The 19,035-nt window shown below is 38.1% G+C and overlaps 1 protein-coding gene across 7 annotated transcripts in view; it reads right to left on the reverse strand.

The window, feature by feature from the left end:
* The window catches only part of LOC117307403 (intersectin-1-like), a 35,870-nt gene that overhangs the window by 11,558 nt on the left and 5,277 nt on the right, over window positions 1-19,035 (reverse strand). For 3 of the 7 annotated variants that reach the window (XM_033792150.1, XM_033792147.1, XM_033792145.1), the window contains exons 3-5: window positions 7,483-7,546; window positions 6,050-6,076; window positions 503-595 (exon numbers count right to left, since the gene is read on the reverse strand). In XM_033792150.1, the coding sequence (XP_033648041.1) occupies window positions 503-595; window positions 6,050-6,076; window positions 7,483-7,546 (184 nt within the window). The remainder of the gene's footprint in view (window positions 1-502; window positions 596-6,049; window positions 6,077-7,482; window positions 7,547-19,035) is intronic. The other 4 variants (XM_033792151.1, XM_033792144.1, XM_033792146.1 and 1 more) reach the window with 3 other exon arrangements.

Genomic DNA, 19,035 nt, shown 5'->3' on the forward strand with positions numbered 1-19,035 from the left:
ACTAGTATCTGTTATCATTACAGGCCTAAAAAAAATCCCTCAAGGCACCCACTCCTTTTGCCGTGGTGCCCCATTTTTTTGCTGTGGTGCCCTTACACATTTTCCCTCATACAGAATGCCCCTTACCAGAGGAAAATTGATGTGCCCCTTCAAGCGCAAATTTCAAGGCCTGTATTCGATACTAAGGGATTGGTCTAAAAGCTTGCTTTGCAACATGCAAGAAGAGGCAAATAAATGGGAGACTTTCTGGGACGATAGAGGGCAGCAGACTTACCGGGTAAATCCATTGTTCTCAGAATTCTGCGCATGTTCAGAACTACGTAAACAATGGAAATTTAGCCGGTATGTCTGCTGCCGCCTAGCGTTGGAAAGTCTCCTATTGCGCATGCAGCATGCAAGAGGCAAAATAAAAAGAAAGCAGCAATGGTGGTTGCTATGAATCAAGCACTAGATGAACATTATAGAAACCCCATCGATGGATTTCATGCTTGTTGTAACTTACTCTTGATAGGTTTCTGGGGTACTACTCTCTGTGGCATTTCATCCTCATCGCTCGAGTAAAGTTCCACACCGAGAGCTTGGCCAATCACATGAGCTGTGAGAGATGGATATTAGGATGACAGCCAATGGGATGAGGCGTATTAAAATAGGCAGCTTTATCAAGGGGGGGGGGGGAGCTACTGTCATTCAAACATGCAGTTTTCAACAATGCAGTTTCACACTAGAAATGGTAAACTTGCATAAAACAGATTAGCGAGAAAACTGTTAGAAATAATCCCAATCCATTGAACACCCTATGCCTAAGATTAAAAAGTGGTAACAATTATGGAAACGGAATGTTTTTCAATAACAAAATAGTTTGTTGTAAAAAAAAAAGAAGATAATTAGAGAATCTTTTTTCTGCTAATTGCACTTTTTCCATCAAAATCAATCATCAAATATTGTATCATAATAAATGGACTAGTTTTAACAAAGTTGCCACATGAGCTTCAGATGGAAATCAATTCAATATTAATGACTAATCATAATACAAAAATCTGGACCCATTGCTTGTACATGATAACAAGTGGTGAAAATGTGCACTGCAACATAACCACGTACAAGAAGTGACACATTGTACTCTGTAATTTATAATGTACCAGCACCTTTCCTCAAACAGAAATAAACATAAGTCAACACCTCACAGGGATCCATTATTCACCCAGGATGTCAAAAGGGATTAAATTAAAGTGATGGGATAAGTGGAATAGGGTTAAAGAGATCAAATAAGAGGCATGCCGATTAGAGGGTTAATCCGGGATGACACAGAGAAGGGAGGGGAAGAAACAAAAAGGTTGCATACATGTCAAACAGTAATCATGTTTAAGGAAAATTTACAGCCCCTTAATTAGTTTAATCATCAATGTATTCTTAGGATGATGGCTGCCATGCGTTTGTTCCCTTGAAAGCCATCTTTCTCAACCAATGGGAGACTTTTGGAGCAGCAGACTATAATTGTGATACCAGGGCCTAATTTCATAAAGCCTGTAAGTACGAAAGACAAATATTTGCTGAGCAGAATTTATTTAGTTACCATGCAAAAGTCCAAACATCGTTGTGACTGTCGCCACCCATATTTCTTAAAGCATAGAAATTTGCTAAGCAGTATTTTCTACTTAACTAAAAGATTTATGAACTGCTTATAATTTTTAAGCAGTGTACATTTTTTTAATCATGTATCCCAACATCAAACGAAGCCCTGAGCCAGAGACTAAGCCCAGGTTTGGGGGAAAAGCCAATATTTGTGTCAGAAATGTGCACATGCTCAGATTAATGTATGTCTGCTGCCACCTTGTGTCCCAAAGATTCCCATTGAGACTGAATAAGAAAAACTTGGTTTCATTGTTATTGTGTCAAGGAGAGACACAAGGTAAAAGGGACACGGCAAAGTGGGCCACAATGTTTAATTTTTAAACTTGACTCAACGTTACCAAACCATGGCTGGAAGCGAAAAAAAGGCTGGTTTATTTTCTGTGAAATATGAGTTTATACACAGCTCGAACTGTTACTTAGCATTAACCAAAAAATGAACGCAATATAATGAGGATCTGTAGCACAGGTGGATTAAGTAAAGAATTGATGATACTAACCAATAAGCACATACTATGAAGGAAACATTTGCAATTTAAGTGCATAGTGAATTTATCATCATCATAAAGTTGTCTGCTTAGATGGAATACAGGTATGTCTCGGTCTATGATGAGCGCACTTGTCACAAAGCCATGAAAACTACAAATAAAACTTTCGTAAACAGCAAATAATGATAGTGTGGGTGGGTGTAGAGTGGCCACAGTGCAAGGTAAACAACACTGCATGAATCTACATTATCCTGCACAACAATAAATCCACAGATCATTCTGAAACAAAAAGCATTGTTATGATTCTGCTGAAAGAATGATGAGAAACACTTGAAATTATTGTTTGAAAATATCAACTGCCGCATCCCAGGTTGTATCATAATTTGGGTGTGATCCCTGGCTACACGGCAGTTAACGGTTGTATGGCTTCTGACTGGCACCCCCGAACAAAGATATTGACAAAATAGGGACACCGCCAACATAGGGCTAGATAGATAGCTCAGTTGGTAGAGCGCCGGCACGTTAATCCGGAGGTCGTTGGTTCGAATCCCACTCTAGTCAATTCTTTGTTAAACCCCAAAAATTAAAATATCAACTTAGAACATCACATTTGCAGAATGCAAACGGTTTGGTGTGGCTGTACTAAGCATATAAGGCAAAGTTCATGCATGGCTCAGCTTAGTGTTGTTTTCTGTATAAATGTAGCCACATAAAAGAGCCACAAATTTGTACCTTATACAGACCCATAAGGGCAAGATTCTTTTGGTAAGCACAACGCCCAAATTTGGGGTAAAATTCCAGAAGACTGCAGGGTCTGTAGCTCAACCTTTTTTACTGGGCCAGGGCCAGAATTTATTTTACAAGACAAGAATCTAAATGACTGAGAAAGAACAGGGCATTTAGGAATCATTCAATTGAAAAATACAAGACCACCGGACTTGCTCAGAGAAAAAAGTCTAACTAGTCTGGTGCTAAAATCACTGGACTCGGGTCCAAGGTGAAATTGGAGCACTGAAGCAACAACAGTACACCATGAAAAATTGGCACAGATTGTGTCAACAAATATCAAACATGAATGGAAAATGTACTTTGATCGAGTTGAAGCAACACGTACCTTGGGTCAAATTTCATTGCACGATTTAGTACAAGAAGATTGCCACTTTTGGAAAGCCCCATATACAACTTGATATACCTGTACACAAACTAATTGAGGTTCCATGTGGTCTCTCACCTGTTTTTTCTTTGCCAATAGATTTGTTATGCAAAATGTTCTACATTGTAAAAGCAAGTCTCTATTAAATGTGCATGCCCGGTGATGAGGGGAATGGTACAATATTGGCAAAAAATAAATTTGTCAAGTTGTGAATATTCTCCTCAAATCATTGCAGGGACGTGCCTTCCCTCTAAAGATACAGCTACCCACAACAACAGTTGTATGCATTTAATGATGTGTTTGTGTTTTTCCCAACCAGAGTGCATAGGGATACTGCATGCGAACCCCATAACCTAAGAACCATAAGATTACAACCAACTAATGGACTCATAAATAACAAACAATAGTCTGTCGAGATCGCAAAGCAATATTTGCCATTAACATCGCTCCTACATTGCTTCCGCAGAGAATAAACTATGGCATGTACGGTGCTCGAGTCAATCTTTTTGCTTGACATAGAAGCCTAAAATTACATTAAAAATCTAAAAATAAATCTTCTTTTATTGACGACACTTATACGACCTCAAGGTCCTCTCTAGACACCTTAAATGATCCCTCTCCCCACAATCACAAAAGTGGCGCTTGGATTTATAATACAAAGGGAGGAAACGAGTCAAATACTCCTTTTGTGGTTAATACCGGGACCATTAAGGAATTCTTCGATCAGGGTAAAAGCAGCGTTGGACAATTCGATTGTTTGAATTAAAAAGCAGAAGTCCTTGATTGTGAAAAGACTTCATGGAATTAAACTGCAACACAATCATCTGAGTTGCAGTGTCGAAGCTTGGCTAGCTGGAAGGAATTACACACATGGTACAATTAGGTGTATATAAAAAACTTAGATCCACTGCAAGCTGGATTGCATTTTGCAGATGACAGGAAATCCCAGCGGGAGTAATAATTGATATCTGTAAGGAGGTGTGAAATGAAACATGCTGGTACCATGATTTTGTTTCCTTCTTTCAATAAGAAGGATGTGTAATATCTGATGAATGTAGCGCTAGATTTAATACGTGGTACATCATTTGACAGCTCTGCATGAAATTGAAAAGTGCGCAGCCTTCATAATCTTACAATTATTTGCATTTCCTTGTTTGAATAATTTATGAACAACATACAGCACATGTACATGTAGGCTTGAGTTTACTGGGTGAACAATGTGGAGAAACATTTCCCCATCATATTTAGTTGGGGAAATGGGCTTTGAAACATTTCAAATGACTTCAAAAATGCATGTGGAACTCACTAGGTGTGATTTGCTTTTAGATTTTATCACTGTTTCAATCTATTTCAGTAATTTCAGTGACAATTTCACAATTTTGATTCAACTTGGGTTTTTTCAGAGACTATAGAAAAACAGAGATTTCCAAGCAAGTTCAACTCTTTCCTTCCCATTGTAAAACTGGAAAAATGTGTAGGACAGACTTTGTTTACTTTCTTTGCTAAAAGGGACCTTTAAATTACAGGAACCATTGGCTTACTAGACAACAAAAACATAGGTAGATAAAAAAAAGTATTGCATTGTGCAGGGAAGTGCCATAGAAGTGTAAGTGATTCTAAACCAACATGATGACCATCTATATTTCACACAAATACCAAAAGCAGTTTGTCCAATTTGATTGGTCGAGAGGAGATTGCATGGCCGTGTTTTGAGGAAACTGGGGTGTTTATATAAGGCCTGAGAAATTTAGCCAAAAGAGGACACTATCAGATGATTACGTAGTCTTGGTGCAAGACGTTTCTCGTTTCTCTTTCTCGCACAGTGCGGCCAACTCATAGCCCACAAACTGCCCCCACGGGTGCCTTTCGTGGGCTAAGTAAGATTAGTGTATTGGGGGGCGTGGCGGGCGCTGTTGGTGAGTTGGCGGCGCTGTGCGAGAAGGGAAAACGAGAAATGTCTTGCACCAAGACTGATGATTGCGGAGAGTGCACACATTTCTTGGCCCAATTTAAGTTGGTAGGTTCCATATTTAACTGGCGCATATTTGTAACTTGTAAGTTTGAAACTTAAGCGCACAATCTTGAAACTTGCTAAAGGATTCACTTAAAAGCTCAACATGGATAGAAATTCATGGATAGTAATTAACTCGTCCTAACCTAGGACTAGTCCTAAGTTCTTTGTGGAATCGACCCCAGGACCATGCCGGTTTGAAAACAGCTTTTCAAAACCTCTCTTATAAAAACCCGTTTCAGACAGGCACGCCAGAGATGCGCCGAACCAAATAGATTTGGAAGGAGTCTAGGTTGACCCAAATAACTTTTTGTTTCAGACCGGCAAACTGAACATAACTTTAACATTGGCTCGGCTCATGACACGTTCGTCGTCTGAAACCAAGACGCTCCAGAGTCATTCCAAACGACTGCAACAGTCAATCTTTTGACTTCTAGCACGTCCAGTCACTCCTAACTGTTTCAGATGTCTTTTTATGTACTTAATTCAGAATTTGGTTCAGCCCGACGATGGAGCGCCTGTCTGTGGGTGTTAACTCCATAATATCAAGCAGTTGTGCTTATACAATACGGAATTTTTGCTGATGTTGATTGCTACAAACACATCGGTGACACGTAGGTGATTGTGACAACATGAGACAACAATGTGAAGTGAAAGAAATTCACGCCAAAAAATACAACCAATAAAAATAAAAACAAAAATTTTCACACAGATGTGTTTAGAGAAACTGCACAAATATGTCAATGTATTCTGTTTGGTGTTCCATACCTGGGCAGCTGGCTGACCGTGACCTCACTGAGTGAAGAACAGGGGGGATAAATAAACAAGCATAAGGCTTAACATTTGAATTTACATATTATACATTAATACATAATGTACACAGAGTAAGTCCCATTGCAAACCTGCGAGTATGATGTTCATAGAGAGAGAAGTTAGGGGACAGAAATGCTTCAAGCTACAAGAAGGAAAAACGTTAATACAAGAAGGGAAAATGTTACAAAAAGGGAAACATTTTACACCAATAGAAGAGGGAAAATTGTTACGAGAAGGGAAAGTGTTGGTGTAAACCACATTCGCATCTCACCTGTACAGTTAACGATGTACACAATGTACATATCACAAAATGATAAAATCCCAGGGTAATTAAAAATCATAGTACACCAATACATCCGATTATAAGCTTTGTAGCCACTTTATAATTTTCACATGAGTACCTAATGTATTGTAACTTCACTGCTACTCTATGCTGCTACATAGTGTATATAAATGGTAGCATCATATTTATTGTTGAATGTGTGGGCGCAAAGTGTTGCCAACTTATTTTAATTTTGTTCAAAGGAAATTTTATGTATGGTCAGATCTATGTAAATCGTTAATGGAGATTTATCAGGTGAGTCTGCTGCCACCAAGCGTTCCAAAGTCTCAAATTTTCTTTTGAGAACAACTTTTGGTGATGATGGAACAATGATTGTAACATTAAGATGAACTTAAACCCCTGAAATATTATGGAACTGCATCAACATCATGAAGATCATGTCCCGCCAGTCAGTGTAAAGTATACTGTTATCATTGGACGACAGACGTATCAATCGCCAATAAAGAGTATCCAAATATTGAAACTAAAGTACTTTAGCCTGACAGATTGGGTAATATTACAGTTTCAAGTCCTGCAACATTACTCCTTTTTATGAAACAACACCCCTTATCGAGACTCACTACTAAATCCTGAACCAGTAGTTTATGAGTTAATTTGTGACATTTGAAAACCTTGTACATAAACATACACAGTAGCAGCTTTACTTGAAGAAGCACATCATTGAACTGTTAACATAGCTCTGCTTACTGCATATAGTACCGTAATTCTGCCCTTGCAGTCTATACTATTATGTACTTAACACACACTGTAAGCGCAGAATCTTGCTTGTGTTTGTATTTATTTCACTTGACTACATTGTATATGCTGTAGGGATGCATTCCATTACACAGCTGGTGCTGAAATTTGACGCTTAAAACCTGAAAGCAGAGAAAGTTGGCTGTACACCATACCATGAAATAGGGCCGGTCAAAGTAAGAGTGAATATAAACAGTCGGTGTCTCACATAAGAGTATTCAGTTAAAGTTACACCAAATTAGACTTGGTTCAAGTCTCTTCACAGCTCCACATTTTAATTTATCTTGCCCAATTCATGTCCTCATCTTACCCGGCAATGGTTTCACCTTCTTGTGGATTTCTGCTAACGCTTGGAGATGGATTCTGTGTTCTTTCTGCAAAAAATGGAAGAGTGGAGACAATAGTTTAATAGATAATAAAATTGAGAATAAAGAACTGTTTAACCCTACACCCATGTGGGATTTAAACGCTGTATGCTTAGTGCTTTCAAGAGTCCTGAGGAAAAAAAACATGTAGGCATATTACTTGGGTGGGATTTGAACCCCGACCAACTCCATTCTTGAGCACCTTACGACTGAACAGCTGGGCATACCCGGTGATAAAAAGACACTTTCAAATGCTAGGCCTAATCCTGTAGTACAGAATACATAAGTTGTAGCACTGTGCTATAATTGTATATGGGATAGAGCATTATTTTTATGCAGTATTGTTAAAGATGCTATGTCAGATTATTTGCCGATTTGACCCCAAAATTTTGACTTAAAATTCAATAGGTATTTTGATGGGGGTCGAGAAAGTTACAAGCTTTCATTTGAGCCATTGCTCGAAAAAGTCCGCCAATTATTAGTAGCAGTGAAATAAAGTGCTCAAAATTAGTTTTTGTCGGGATCCCGACAATATATCACGTGACCAATTCTTATGTGTTTTAAAAGAAACGTTTTAAATTTTTGTCATGATTCCTGACCATTAAAAGTAAAAGTTAAAAGTAAAAGTTAAACTTTTTTTCGTTAGAGCAGGTGATACTCTTTGAAATACCATTCACTCAAAAAAAATCAATTTTTTAATGTTTAGGGCAAAAAATCTGACATAGCATCTTTAAAAGCCATTATAGATGTCATTGTAGGTGATGTAAATGACCAGATTCTCATTGAAAAGGAGACAAAATGGCAACAGCATCAACCATTTTTAATTGTTTTTTATGGCTCCAGACAATCAGTCAACTTACATTCCATTCCATCATTTTCTCAGTACTATATTAACATAACAGTAACCCCAGCCACCGGTTTTATCAAAGTCTGATGCCATTGTCGATATCATTTTTTTATGAACTGCAAACCACATTGGCTGACTTGTACTTTTGATCTTTCCCCTCTGGCAGTCATAAATGTGAGCTGTAGTGGAGATGAAATACTGAAGGTCACATAAAACTTGTAGTATGACGAGAGATAGTTTTACTTCCACTACGAAACATCTGTCTCCAATTTCTCAAAAAAAAGGAACTCATCAAATGAGATCCCAATTTTGTAAAGCTGTTTTTAAAAGCAGAAAATACTGCTTGACAAATTTCTTTGCTGAGCAAAAATAGAGTCTGGCACCAGCCACAACAGTGTAAACTTAAAATGTAAATTGGGTTGGTAACCGGTTCCTGTTGAGCAATACTATTCTGTGCTTAGCAAGTTTATTGTGCTTCACTTTAACTGTCAAGTTCAGCCACCAGCCTTGTTCTGTGTATCTTTTAAATACAATGTACATAATTGGTTGTTATCGCACACAAAATTGAGTAGTTTCAATTGGAAAGCTCGATGATTTTTAAGTTCATCCAAATCCTCTGAGTGAAGCCTCTTGACAAAACTCAAAACGGTTCTTCTGTGTGTTTTTGTACACGATGATGGAATGATTGTTGGATCATCTTATCGGGTCAAACTTCACACTTTCGCCAGCAATTCACTACATGTAGTTAATGTAATGTCAGGATCATTGTATGCACATTTTGGAAAACCAATTATCTCTGAAAGAATCTTGCTTTAGCCCCCCCCCCACAACAAACACACCCCTACCATAGTGTTAAAATTTAAATAATTGCCAAATACCAAGGTACAAAATACTGTCAATATGAAAGTAAAACGTTACTACAAATTGTCTCTATTATAACCAAAATGCAAGATGTCCTTGACACATGTGCATTCCACAAAATCAATGGCCCAGAACTAGGTTTTATTATAGAATTGACAAGCAGTGTAGGTTAACCTTCAACTGGTAAGAACTGTACATGTAAGCATACATGCAGTAACTGGATGAATGACCGAATCTCAATTCATTGAAAATGTACACGCCCAGAACCAGCATTCACCACAAAATATGAAACCAAGATATGAAGGCCTAAATAAATGTGTCACTATGAGCTGGGTTGTTTCACAGTACACTTACAGTTAATGCCTACTGTGCTTTATAAACATCTTTTTACTTTGATTGCCTTGAAAACTGATTTATCCAAGATTCACAGAGAACTAAATTAATATAAACAGGAAAAAAATACTAAGACATCGTTTGTACCAACATAGCTGCTTGTAAGGACTGTTACGAATATTCACTGTTTCCACGGACTTTCTTGGAATGGAAAGTTACCAACAAATATTACACTGCATCATTTTAGAAGAGACTAACAATCATTTTATCTTTAAGTTTTCAATAAACACATCACATCCCGCTCGTGGAAGTTCATCATTTGAGATAAATAATAGTACATTTTGTTATAGTGCCAAATAAATATTTAGTACATTTATGTATTCATGTTCTTATGCCACTTATACACATGTATCGATTTAGCAAAAAAACTCCAACACAAATGTGTTAAGGATGTGCCACGACCTCCTCAAGCATCCTCAAGCCTCCTCTTCCCAAAGTTTAAGAAAGTACTCACATTATGAGAGTTGACCTGCTTTTTAACAAATATCCTTTTTGGATTGTGTGTATTTGTGTGTATAACTCTGCTTGTTTGCCTTTTATAGTTGTTCAGTGATTTTTATTATCTTCTGTGCTTTTTTATATATGCCTTCTCTTGCCTTAATGTATTTTGGGGGATTTAGGAGACATACGCCTTTTGGCGATAGTTATTTTTTTAACTTTTATGCTCTCCTGGGCACCCCACTGTGGTTTTACTTTGTTTTCTTAAATATTTTTAATGTATGTACATGTGCTTGTAAATGTGATTGCCCGAATAAATATTATTATAAAAAATATTATTATTATTATAGTTCCCAGACAAGTAAATTTACTCCAACTTTACAAAACCATTTTGAAAATGAAATTGTTAGTTCATGCAAACTTTGTCTTCCTGCCCGTCCCATACAATAATATTTAACCAGGAGCAAACTTGACCTCAGTCGGGTGGCATGTTTACATTAATAGGATGGTATAACCAAAACACATCCCCTGCCAATTTATCAAAAATGATAGGGCCGGATGGAGCTGACTACTGCAGACCTAGACTTGTTAACAAGTCGTTAAATGTTTGTCACAGTTATAACGTTTCCACTGTCTTTGCGATTCTCACGAAACTGGCGATGTTCTCGTGAGACTGCATGCTTGCCCCAGCGAAACTACTGCTCTCGTATTCAGGGAGCCAGCAGCTTCGCGCGAGAGAAGAGATCTCGCGAGAGTAGTAGTCCTTGACCATGAAGAGCTACATGTAGCTGGGTGTATTACGCTATCACGACATTAACGACTTGTTCACAAGTCTAACTGCAGACCCAAATCAGTCTGGGTTTCCTAGCAATATTGCACACTTGGAGCTGCGAAAATGGTGTTACTCACAAAGGTTAACTACACTCCCTGACGATCATAAAGAGATCATATCTTTAATATCAAATCATTTGTGTTTCTGTAAACAGGTGGCTACTTTGCAAAGGTTTCTATTTGGATTAGTACAAACATGAATCTATGCTTGAAAAAAATGATGACTGTTGGGCAAAGGTACAAACGTACAAATCTGTAACAGTTGCAAGTATTATATCAAAAAAATTGTAAAAAACTGGTAAAAATTAAAGACATGAATTTTTCTCAACCCCCTTGGCCTAGAACTCTTATGGCATTTCAGCTTGTAATATCCTTTTGGGTTCAGAGGCAGAGCCTATTAAAACATGTTATAACAAAAGTATTATATATTGTTAAAATAAATAACTTCCCACTCTTTTTACAATATAATACCACTAGAGCTGAAAGCAGACATGTTGTTCAACAATCCAACAATTTTGTGCAGAGCAAAAAAGTTAGCAAGATACCAGTAAAAGATGATGCATGTGACATGATTTTTTTTTTTTCGGGTGGTAACACCGTAAATTATTCTGATATTAAGCATAACTTTGTTGTATGACTTGGTTAATATCTGTGCTCATGGAGCTCTACCAAAAAGGGCCCAACGATGGTTTGGGGAAGGGGTATAATGGGAGGGGTGACTACTGTTCCAGGTGCCAGAATAAAAAGAAGAAAAAAAGGTCCACATGAAAAAAGTATGACCTACATACGGTACATAAACACAATAACCACTATACAATAGATCCAATGGTAAGCTCTTTTGGCCCAGGTCACTCTATTTGATAAACTGACAATAGTATCACATGACACCTAATACTTTCCACTACAATATGGTGGAAGGGATTGTTGGTCCCTGTATTAAAATGCTGGGCCACATCGTAAGAAGTTAACTAAACAAGCCATGCCTGGGTTACTATTGATAAAGTGGATACTACAGGCTTGAAGTGTACAGGATTAGGTCATGAGTACGTTCACAAGTCATTTATTTTACACACATTCCACATACAAACATATTTTATATGAAGCTAATTGAAGCGAAAATGTTAAGGTTTGAGGAATATAAAATGAAACATCAGTATATGAACATAAATTTGAAAAATTGCCAGGATTACTATTGATTAAGTGGATACAACCATAGAACAAAGAGCTAGCTCTTTACAACATGCTTGAAGTGTACAGGAATTCTACAGGATTAGGTCATGAGAACGTTCGCAAGTCGTTTATTTTAAACACATTTCACATACAAACATTGTAGCCTAATTGAAGCAAAAATGTTAAGGTTTGATGAATATAAAATGAACCATCAGAATATGAACATAAATTTGAAAATTGTTTTTGGGGTTTGAGTGTTTTTTGTCTTCAAACTATGGAAGAATTAATCTTTTACCAGTTACTGAGAATCTGGTTTTTGCATACAATGCACAGTGTACATATATAATAATGCTAATATTGTAGCCATAATAAATGGCCCCTGCCAATTCTAAGAAACCACCATCCTCACCCATCTGACTATAGATTATGTTCAGTTATCACCCTCTGGAGGCAGGTGCTCTGTCTTTTATCAATTAATACCCAAGTCAAGGACACCTTCAAATCAATAAGTACACAAACTACATGTAATTTGTTACCCACAGTGTGTTGTAACAGTGAACAAAATTAGTCTACAATAATAATACTGTATTGTAATGTTGTACACTCAAAACAGACATGCAACCTAAAGGCCCGGTCACACAGGCCCCGATAACGAGAACGAAAACGAGAACGATACAAATGCACGCCCTCGATTGGTTGAATGAGCGTGGGCGTATTCTGCGTGGATCAATTCAACCAATTGCGAGCGTGCATTTTTATCGTTCTCGTTTTCGTTCTTGTTATCAGGGCCTGTGTGACCGGGCCTTTAGAATGTGCTGCCTGTATATATTGTGCTCCCAAAAATTAGATTAAAAACAATCTAACAATGAGAAGAACATTCTTTTAGCTGTCGCACACTGCTAACAACTAACTGCTAACAACAAAATACACCATGGTTTAAAGGAAAACGTTGCCTTGGATTGGTCGAGTTGGTCAATAAAAAACGTTAGTAACCGTTTGTTATAAAATGCATATGGGTAGAAAGATGTTGTAAAAGTAGAATACAATGATCCACACAAACATGCTTCGAAATTGCACGGTTTTCCTTTTGACTCCCATAAATGGCCGACCGTGTTAGTTCGCACAGTAAAAGGAAAACCACGCAATTTCGAGGCAAACTTGTGTGGATCATTGTATTCTACTTTTACATCTTTCCAACCATAGGTATTTTATAACAAACGGTTTCAAACGCTTTTTATAGACCAACTCGACCGATCCAAGGCAACGTGTTCCTTTAAATGCAAAAAAAATTGTTGACGGCCTGATTCGATCCTAGTCTTTTTCATAGGCTTTGCTAGGGTCGAAATGTCCAGCCATGAATTATTTTTTGCAATTAAGAAGAAAATAAGGAAAACAGAGAAGAAGGCTCTCCAACCACACTATGGTTTTCCCCTATCCCCCTCCCCTTCCTCTCTCCAGGCCAAAGCATCAATTAAGAAACCATAGTTCCAAAAATATAACCATGTAATAACTAAGCTTAGTATGGGGGCTACAAGAAGAAAGCATTGAAGAAAGAGATAACGACTGAGGTGGTCTTTTGTTGTTTGGCAGCTCATGGGCATTGTAAGATGTTTTAGAACGCAGTAAGAAGGTCTCGGTTTCAAGACCATCCTGCTTCACAGGGATTGGTTAACTCTGAAAACCATTTCCTTTATTTTGTTTTTTTAAACAATATTTATTTGTAATTATTATCGCACCAAGCACCAAGTTTTGTTAAATGTTATTACCCCTGTTCATTAGGCCCCAAACATTCCTGAAACCGTCTCAACTCCTTAGGAGTATGCAGCTCCGGCAGCCAAAATGGGAGCACCGATTGCTTTAAATCATTCAATTCAACAAGTTACCCGTTCACTGCTAAATGATGAGAAGCCATCATACTGTTAAGTGTCTTGCTCACGAACAAAATGTCACAACTGGGAACTTGAGGATGTTGTGATAACACATCACACAAACCAGTTTGCCAAATGAATAATGGAATAAAGTTCAGCAAGAGAAAATTGGCTTGACGGGAAAGAAATTTTGAATCAAAAATCGAAAGTTTACAAAAAATACAACATAGTTAGATGACTCTGGTTATGATAAATGCTTTTCATCATTATCAAAAACCACAAACCAAATTAATTCATTCCGAATAGAGTTCAACACTTTTGAAAAGTCATGACCTTTTCATAAAAAAAATGTATATGGAATTTAATCTCAGCCATACCTGATGACAGTATTGCTAGGAAAAATTGACCTGTGATTTTGGTTAACACAGACTTTGACAATGTTTAGAACGAAAAGAAGTCATGATAAGCTGTACTTAAAATTCCATAAAAGTTCAAAGTTCCCTTACGCTTGGATCATAAAGTCAGACAGAACATGTGTAGATTGCCCTCATGAGAGTACAAACTATTGGATACAGCATAGAGCAAGGAACACAGCATGAATAGGCCTGGAATTTCATCTTTAAGAGAGCAAGGCCATTTTTTTTTTTAAGGGCTTACACCATTTGAAAAACTTATTATGGGAAACAATTTAAGGGGCACCAAGGCCGGACAAGACCAGGGCAAATAAAGGCATGGTCTCCGTAGCCTCTATGTAAGTTCAGGCCTGATTTAAAATAAAAAAAACTAAAATATTGAGTTTTTACAACACAACATTTGTTACAGGGCTCGAAATTGGGTGGAAATTCACGAGCCCCCATTGACTTGATTTCAAGTCTTAGATCGCGGATATTCTTCAGCATCTCAGCCACGAAAAATGCCCCACATTAAAAGCAATCACGCGCCCTAACTCGTAGGCTAAATGAAGATGGTTGATCACAAGATGGTGCTGTTTGTCGCGGCTATCAGGACGACTAAAAAGCCACAATCAAAGACTTGAAAGTCTAGAGACCCCGGGCTTGTAGTTCCAACCTTTTATTATACCAGAAATTCCTTGAACAAGACCAGATGAACGACAATGTAGACACAGTTTAACATTGAATAAAAAAAAATTAGGTTAAGCATTTAAGGAAAATTTATCCCATTTGCTTTAAGAGTTAAGGGTACTTCCATATATTCAAGAGAATCGAAAGACCCCGTTCCCACTGGAACCCGCAATGATCTCCCAATTCGAGAAAAGGGCGACCAAGACCCCGAAAGGGCGATCAAAGAGAAATAAGCTCCAGTGGGAACGCGAGGGCAATCAGGATCTTACCGTGCAATTTTGATCCTCCTCGGGAGTAGGATTGAGCGGGATCTGATGGCCCTTTTGGATTAATGGGCGATCAAAAGTCTATTGGGAACGCAAAGGGCAATCAGACCCCGAAATTTGCAAGCATAACAGTGTTCTTTTTTAACCCACTTCCGTTCCCCAAAAAGGGGATCAATGCACGATCATACTCAAGTGGGAACACGACCGCGATTTCACGCCTGCAACCAATCTTGTTGTGGGATCCCAATCTCGTGGATCCAGTGGGAACCGCGGTCCAACTTTAATAGCTCCATGCTAAAACCACTGGCCTTGGGCCTGGGGTCCAGGGTAATTTTCAAGAACTGCGTACCATACTCAGCCAAGCCTGGTAGGAGCCATTATAGAAAGCAGTAAATCCATTGTCAAAGTAGCTAACTTTAGTTGTCTCCTGGTCAAATGCTAGTCAAAATACCTGCAGAACCCTTTAAAGTGCTTTCAATATTTCTTTTTGGCAAAGAAATTAATCACATAAATGGGCTTGGAATTGGCACTTTTTCCCATATAGACCATTATACTGTTCATACTTGACTGAATCCTAAAGAGACAAAATGCATCACAACGACATCAAAGAAGACCAGTAACTCACTCCTCATCTACAGCTACATGTAGAGGTCACAGCTCTTTTGCTTCAGTAAGACCAGCTTTTGGGTGTACACATGGAGGTAACTCCTTCTTCCCTTGCGCCATCTGGGAACAACCTACAGAGGGATCCAGCTATGTACTCATCCCTCGACACATTTAAAAACAGTGGACACTATTGGTAATTGTCAAAGACCAGTATTCTCACTTGGTGTATCTCAACATATACATAAAATAACAAACCTGTGAAAATTTGAGCTCAACCGGTCGTCGCAGTTGCGAGATAATAATGCAAGAAAAAACACCCTTGTCACACGAAGTTGTGTGCTTTTAGATGGTTGAAACTTGAGGTCTCGAAATCAAATTTGTGAAAAACTATGTCACTTCAGAGGGAGCCGTTTCTCACAATGTTTTATACCATCAACCTCTCCCCATTACTTGTTACCAAGTAGGGTTTTATTCTAATAACTATTTTGAGTAATTACCAATAGTGTCCACTGCCTTTATGGCAGCTATGAGGGTTAAGCCTGTTCATATTTCCTGCGAATGCAAATGCGAAGCGAATTTGGTTGTCACATTGCTGTTTCGCAGGACTTGACCACAAACTCACTGTTGCGAATTTTGTTGTTGCGAATTTGTCAAGCCAAAAAATTCGCATTCGCATTCACAAGAAGTTTGAACCAGGCTTTATCCAGTTGATGTATCCACCCGTCTTTTTTTTTTAAACTGCACTGGAAACTAATGCACTTGCCTTTACGTCTCGTCATTTGTGAGCGAACGCATGCGCGTTTATGCAGTTACAAAACTGCTCATGTAATTGAGTCGGTACTTTTATGGAAGAAGAAGACCCAGTCTTTTTAACACAAAAAAAATTACATGTGCTGGTTCCACATTTATATGATTTGATTGACATTTATTGCCAACAATTTCCCACATGTACACGATTGGCAATGGCTCGTCTGCAATACATTCCTTGTAAAAATGAATACAGTAGCTTGACATTAGGTGCATTTGCCATGGTAACAGCACCTAGACACTAGCTCACCCACATGATTACATTGTCAAAGCAACTCTACAGCTTCCCAGTACAGTTCAAGGTGCTCAAAGAACTCCCAGACTGTCTCGACCACCAAGGCCATTATGTCTTAGATTCACTGTGAACAATCCAGTTGGCATTATGATCTGAAGAAACTTTAAACACTATCTATTTAAAGGCATTGGACACTATTGGTAATTGTCAAAGATTAGCCTTCACAGTTGGTGTATCTTAACATATGCATAAAATAACAAACCTGTGAAAATTTGAGCTCAATTGGTCGTCAAACTTGCGAGATACTAACGAAAGAAAAAACACCCTTGTCACACGAAGATGTGTGCATTTTAGAAATCAAATTCGTGGAAAATTACTTCTTTCTCAAAAACTACATCACTTCGGAGGGAGTCATTTCTCACAATGTTTTATACCATCAACCTCTCCCCATTACTCGTCACCAAGAAAGGTTTGACGCTAATAATTATTTTGAGTAATTACCAATAGTGTCCACTGCCTTTAACAAACCAAAGACAGCATAGGCCTACTTGAAAGGAAAACCACATTTTCTGACCAGTGTGGGTTCCTCAGCTCCCAGTAGGGACTTTTCGTTTTCGACGACGGATGGTTCTGCGACGGTAAAGATGACATTTGGCGTCATCTGCGCATGCGTCGGCTTTGAGGACGGTCATCCCTCAATTTCTACGACAGTACTTGGGATGAATCTTCGTTGTGCTGAAAACGACAACGTTTAGCTGAACAACCGTCGCAGAACCATCCGTCGTCGAAAACGAAAAGTCCCTAGTATTAAAAACCAAGACACTTGACCATTGTACTTTGGATGGGAAGTAAAACTACTCTCATGTGTTGTGTAATGTACATAAACTAACCCAGCATACATTTTGGCCTCTGTAGCCCTGGTGCCCCTTCAAAATGTTCCCATAGACTTTAAGATTTTCCGAGTGCCCTTTGCAAAATGAAAATGGGTTGCCTCCTCAAAGATGAAATTCCAGGCTTTCAAGGGGTCTACGTGTACCGCTTAACATATTTCCCAATTTCCCAAGTAATAAAGGACCAAGCAATAATGGTTTATGTCTTGCTCTCAAGGACACAAGTGTCATGACCGAAACTTGAACCCAGACTCTCCTGATCAGAAAACCAGAACTTGCTTCAGTTCGGTATGCTAGAACGCTCATTCGAGACACGCTACAATTAACTGCATAATTTATGCCACATAAACATTTTGTGGCATAATTCTAAATTATACAAGTTTGGTTACATCTTGTGTTGAATTGATGAGCCTTGTGAAACACGGTCCTGATTAAGCTTGGGCGATATCGATTTATTTTATTCACGATATATCGCCGACATTAAATCGCGATATTCGATATAATCGCGATTAATTAAATTTGACATCATCAGTCTTTAAACTCCCAGTGAAAGTTGTAGAAGAGACAGTCATAGCATAAGAGAGGTGTTCTAATGACCTTTTCTTTGGTTTTACTCCAAACCTATGGGGTGCAAGATATCTCAGCTAGGAAATACATCGCAAAATTGCGATACTTAATCGATATCTTATTCCTGATTATCTGCATTGTTTGATTTGAATATTTCGTCTTAATGGATTTTAACGCATCAATAGAAATACACGGAATTCCGGCCTTAACAAGAGTAGTCATTATTACCACGGTGATTTGTATTGTAACATCATACTTTCCTTCATAGCAACCAAGATTAATTCACTTCTTAAGAGCAGTCTTAGCCAGCCCAAGATAATCCATATTTAATTACACTCTACTTGTGTACTTAAACAAGAATGTGCGTCCGTAACTTTAATTAGTCAAACTCAACGTTGCATACGTACGTACAACATTTGAGTAATTTTTACATAATTTAAACACTCCTGCACTGCAGCCTCAGGCGTGCTTATAAAAATAAAATAAAATTCATTAGAGTGCAAAAAATAAAATACATTAGAGTACACATTCTACATGTAGCAATACAATATTGTACAAAGCATGTTGTAAACAAGGCTTTCCCTGCGCAAGCTAGCGTATCAGGCCAATACCTGTACCTGTGAATTGCTTGCCAAAA

The sequence above is a fragment of the Asterias rubens genome, chromosome 2 (assembly GCF_902459465.1).
Source record: "Asterias rubens chromosome 2, eAstRub1.3, whole genome shotgun sequence".
Taxonomy (NCBI): domain Eukaryota; kingdom Metazoa; phylum Echinodermata; class Asteroidea; order Forcipulatida; family Asteriidae; genus Asterias; species Asterias rubens.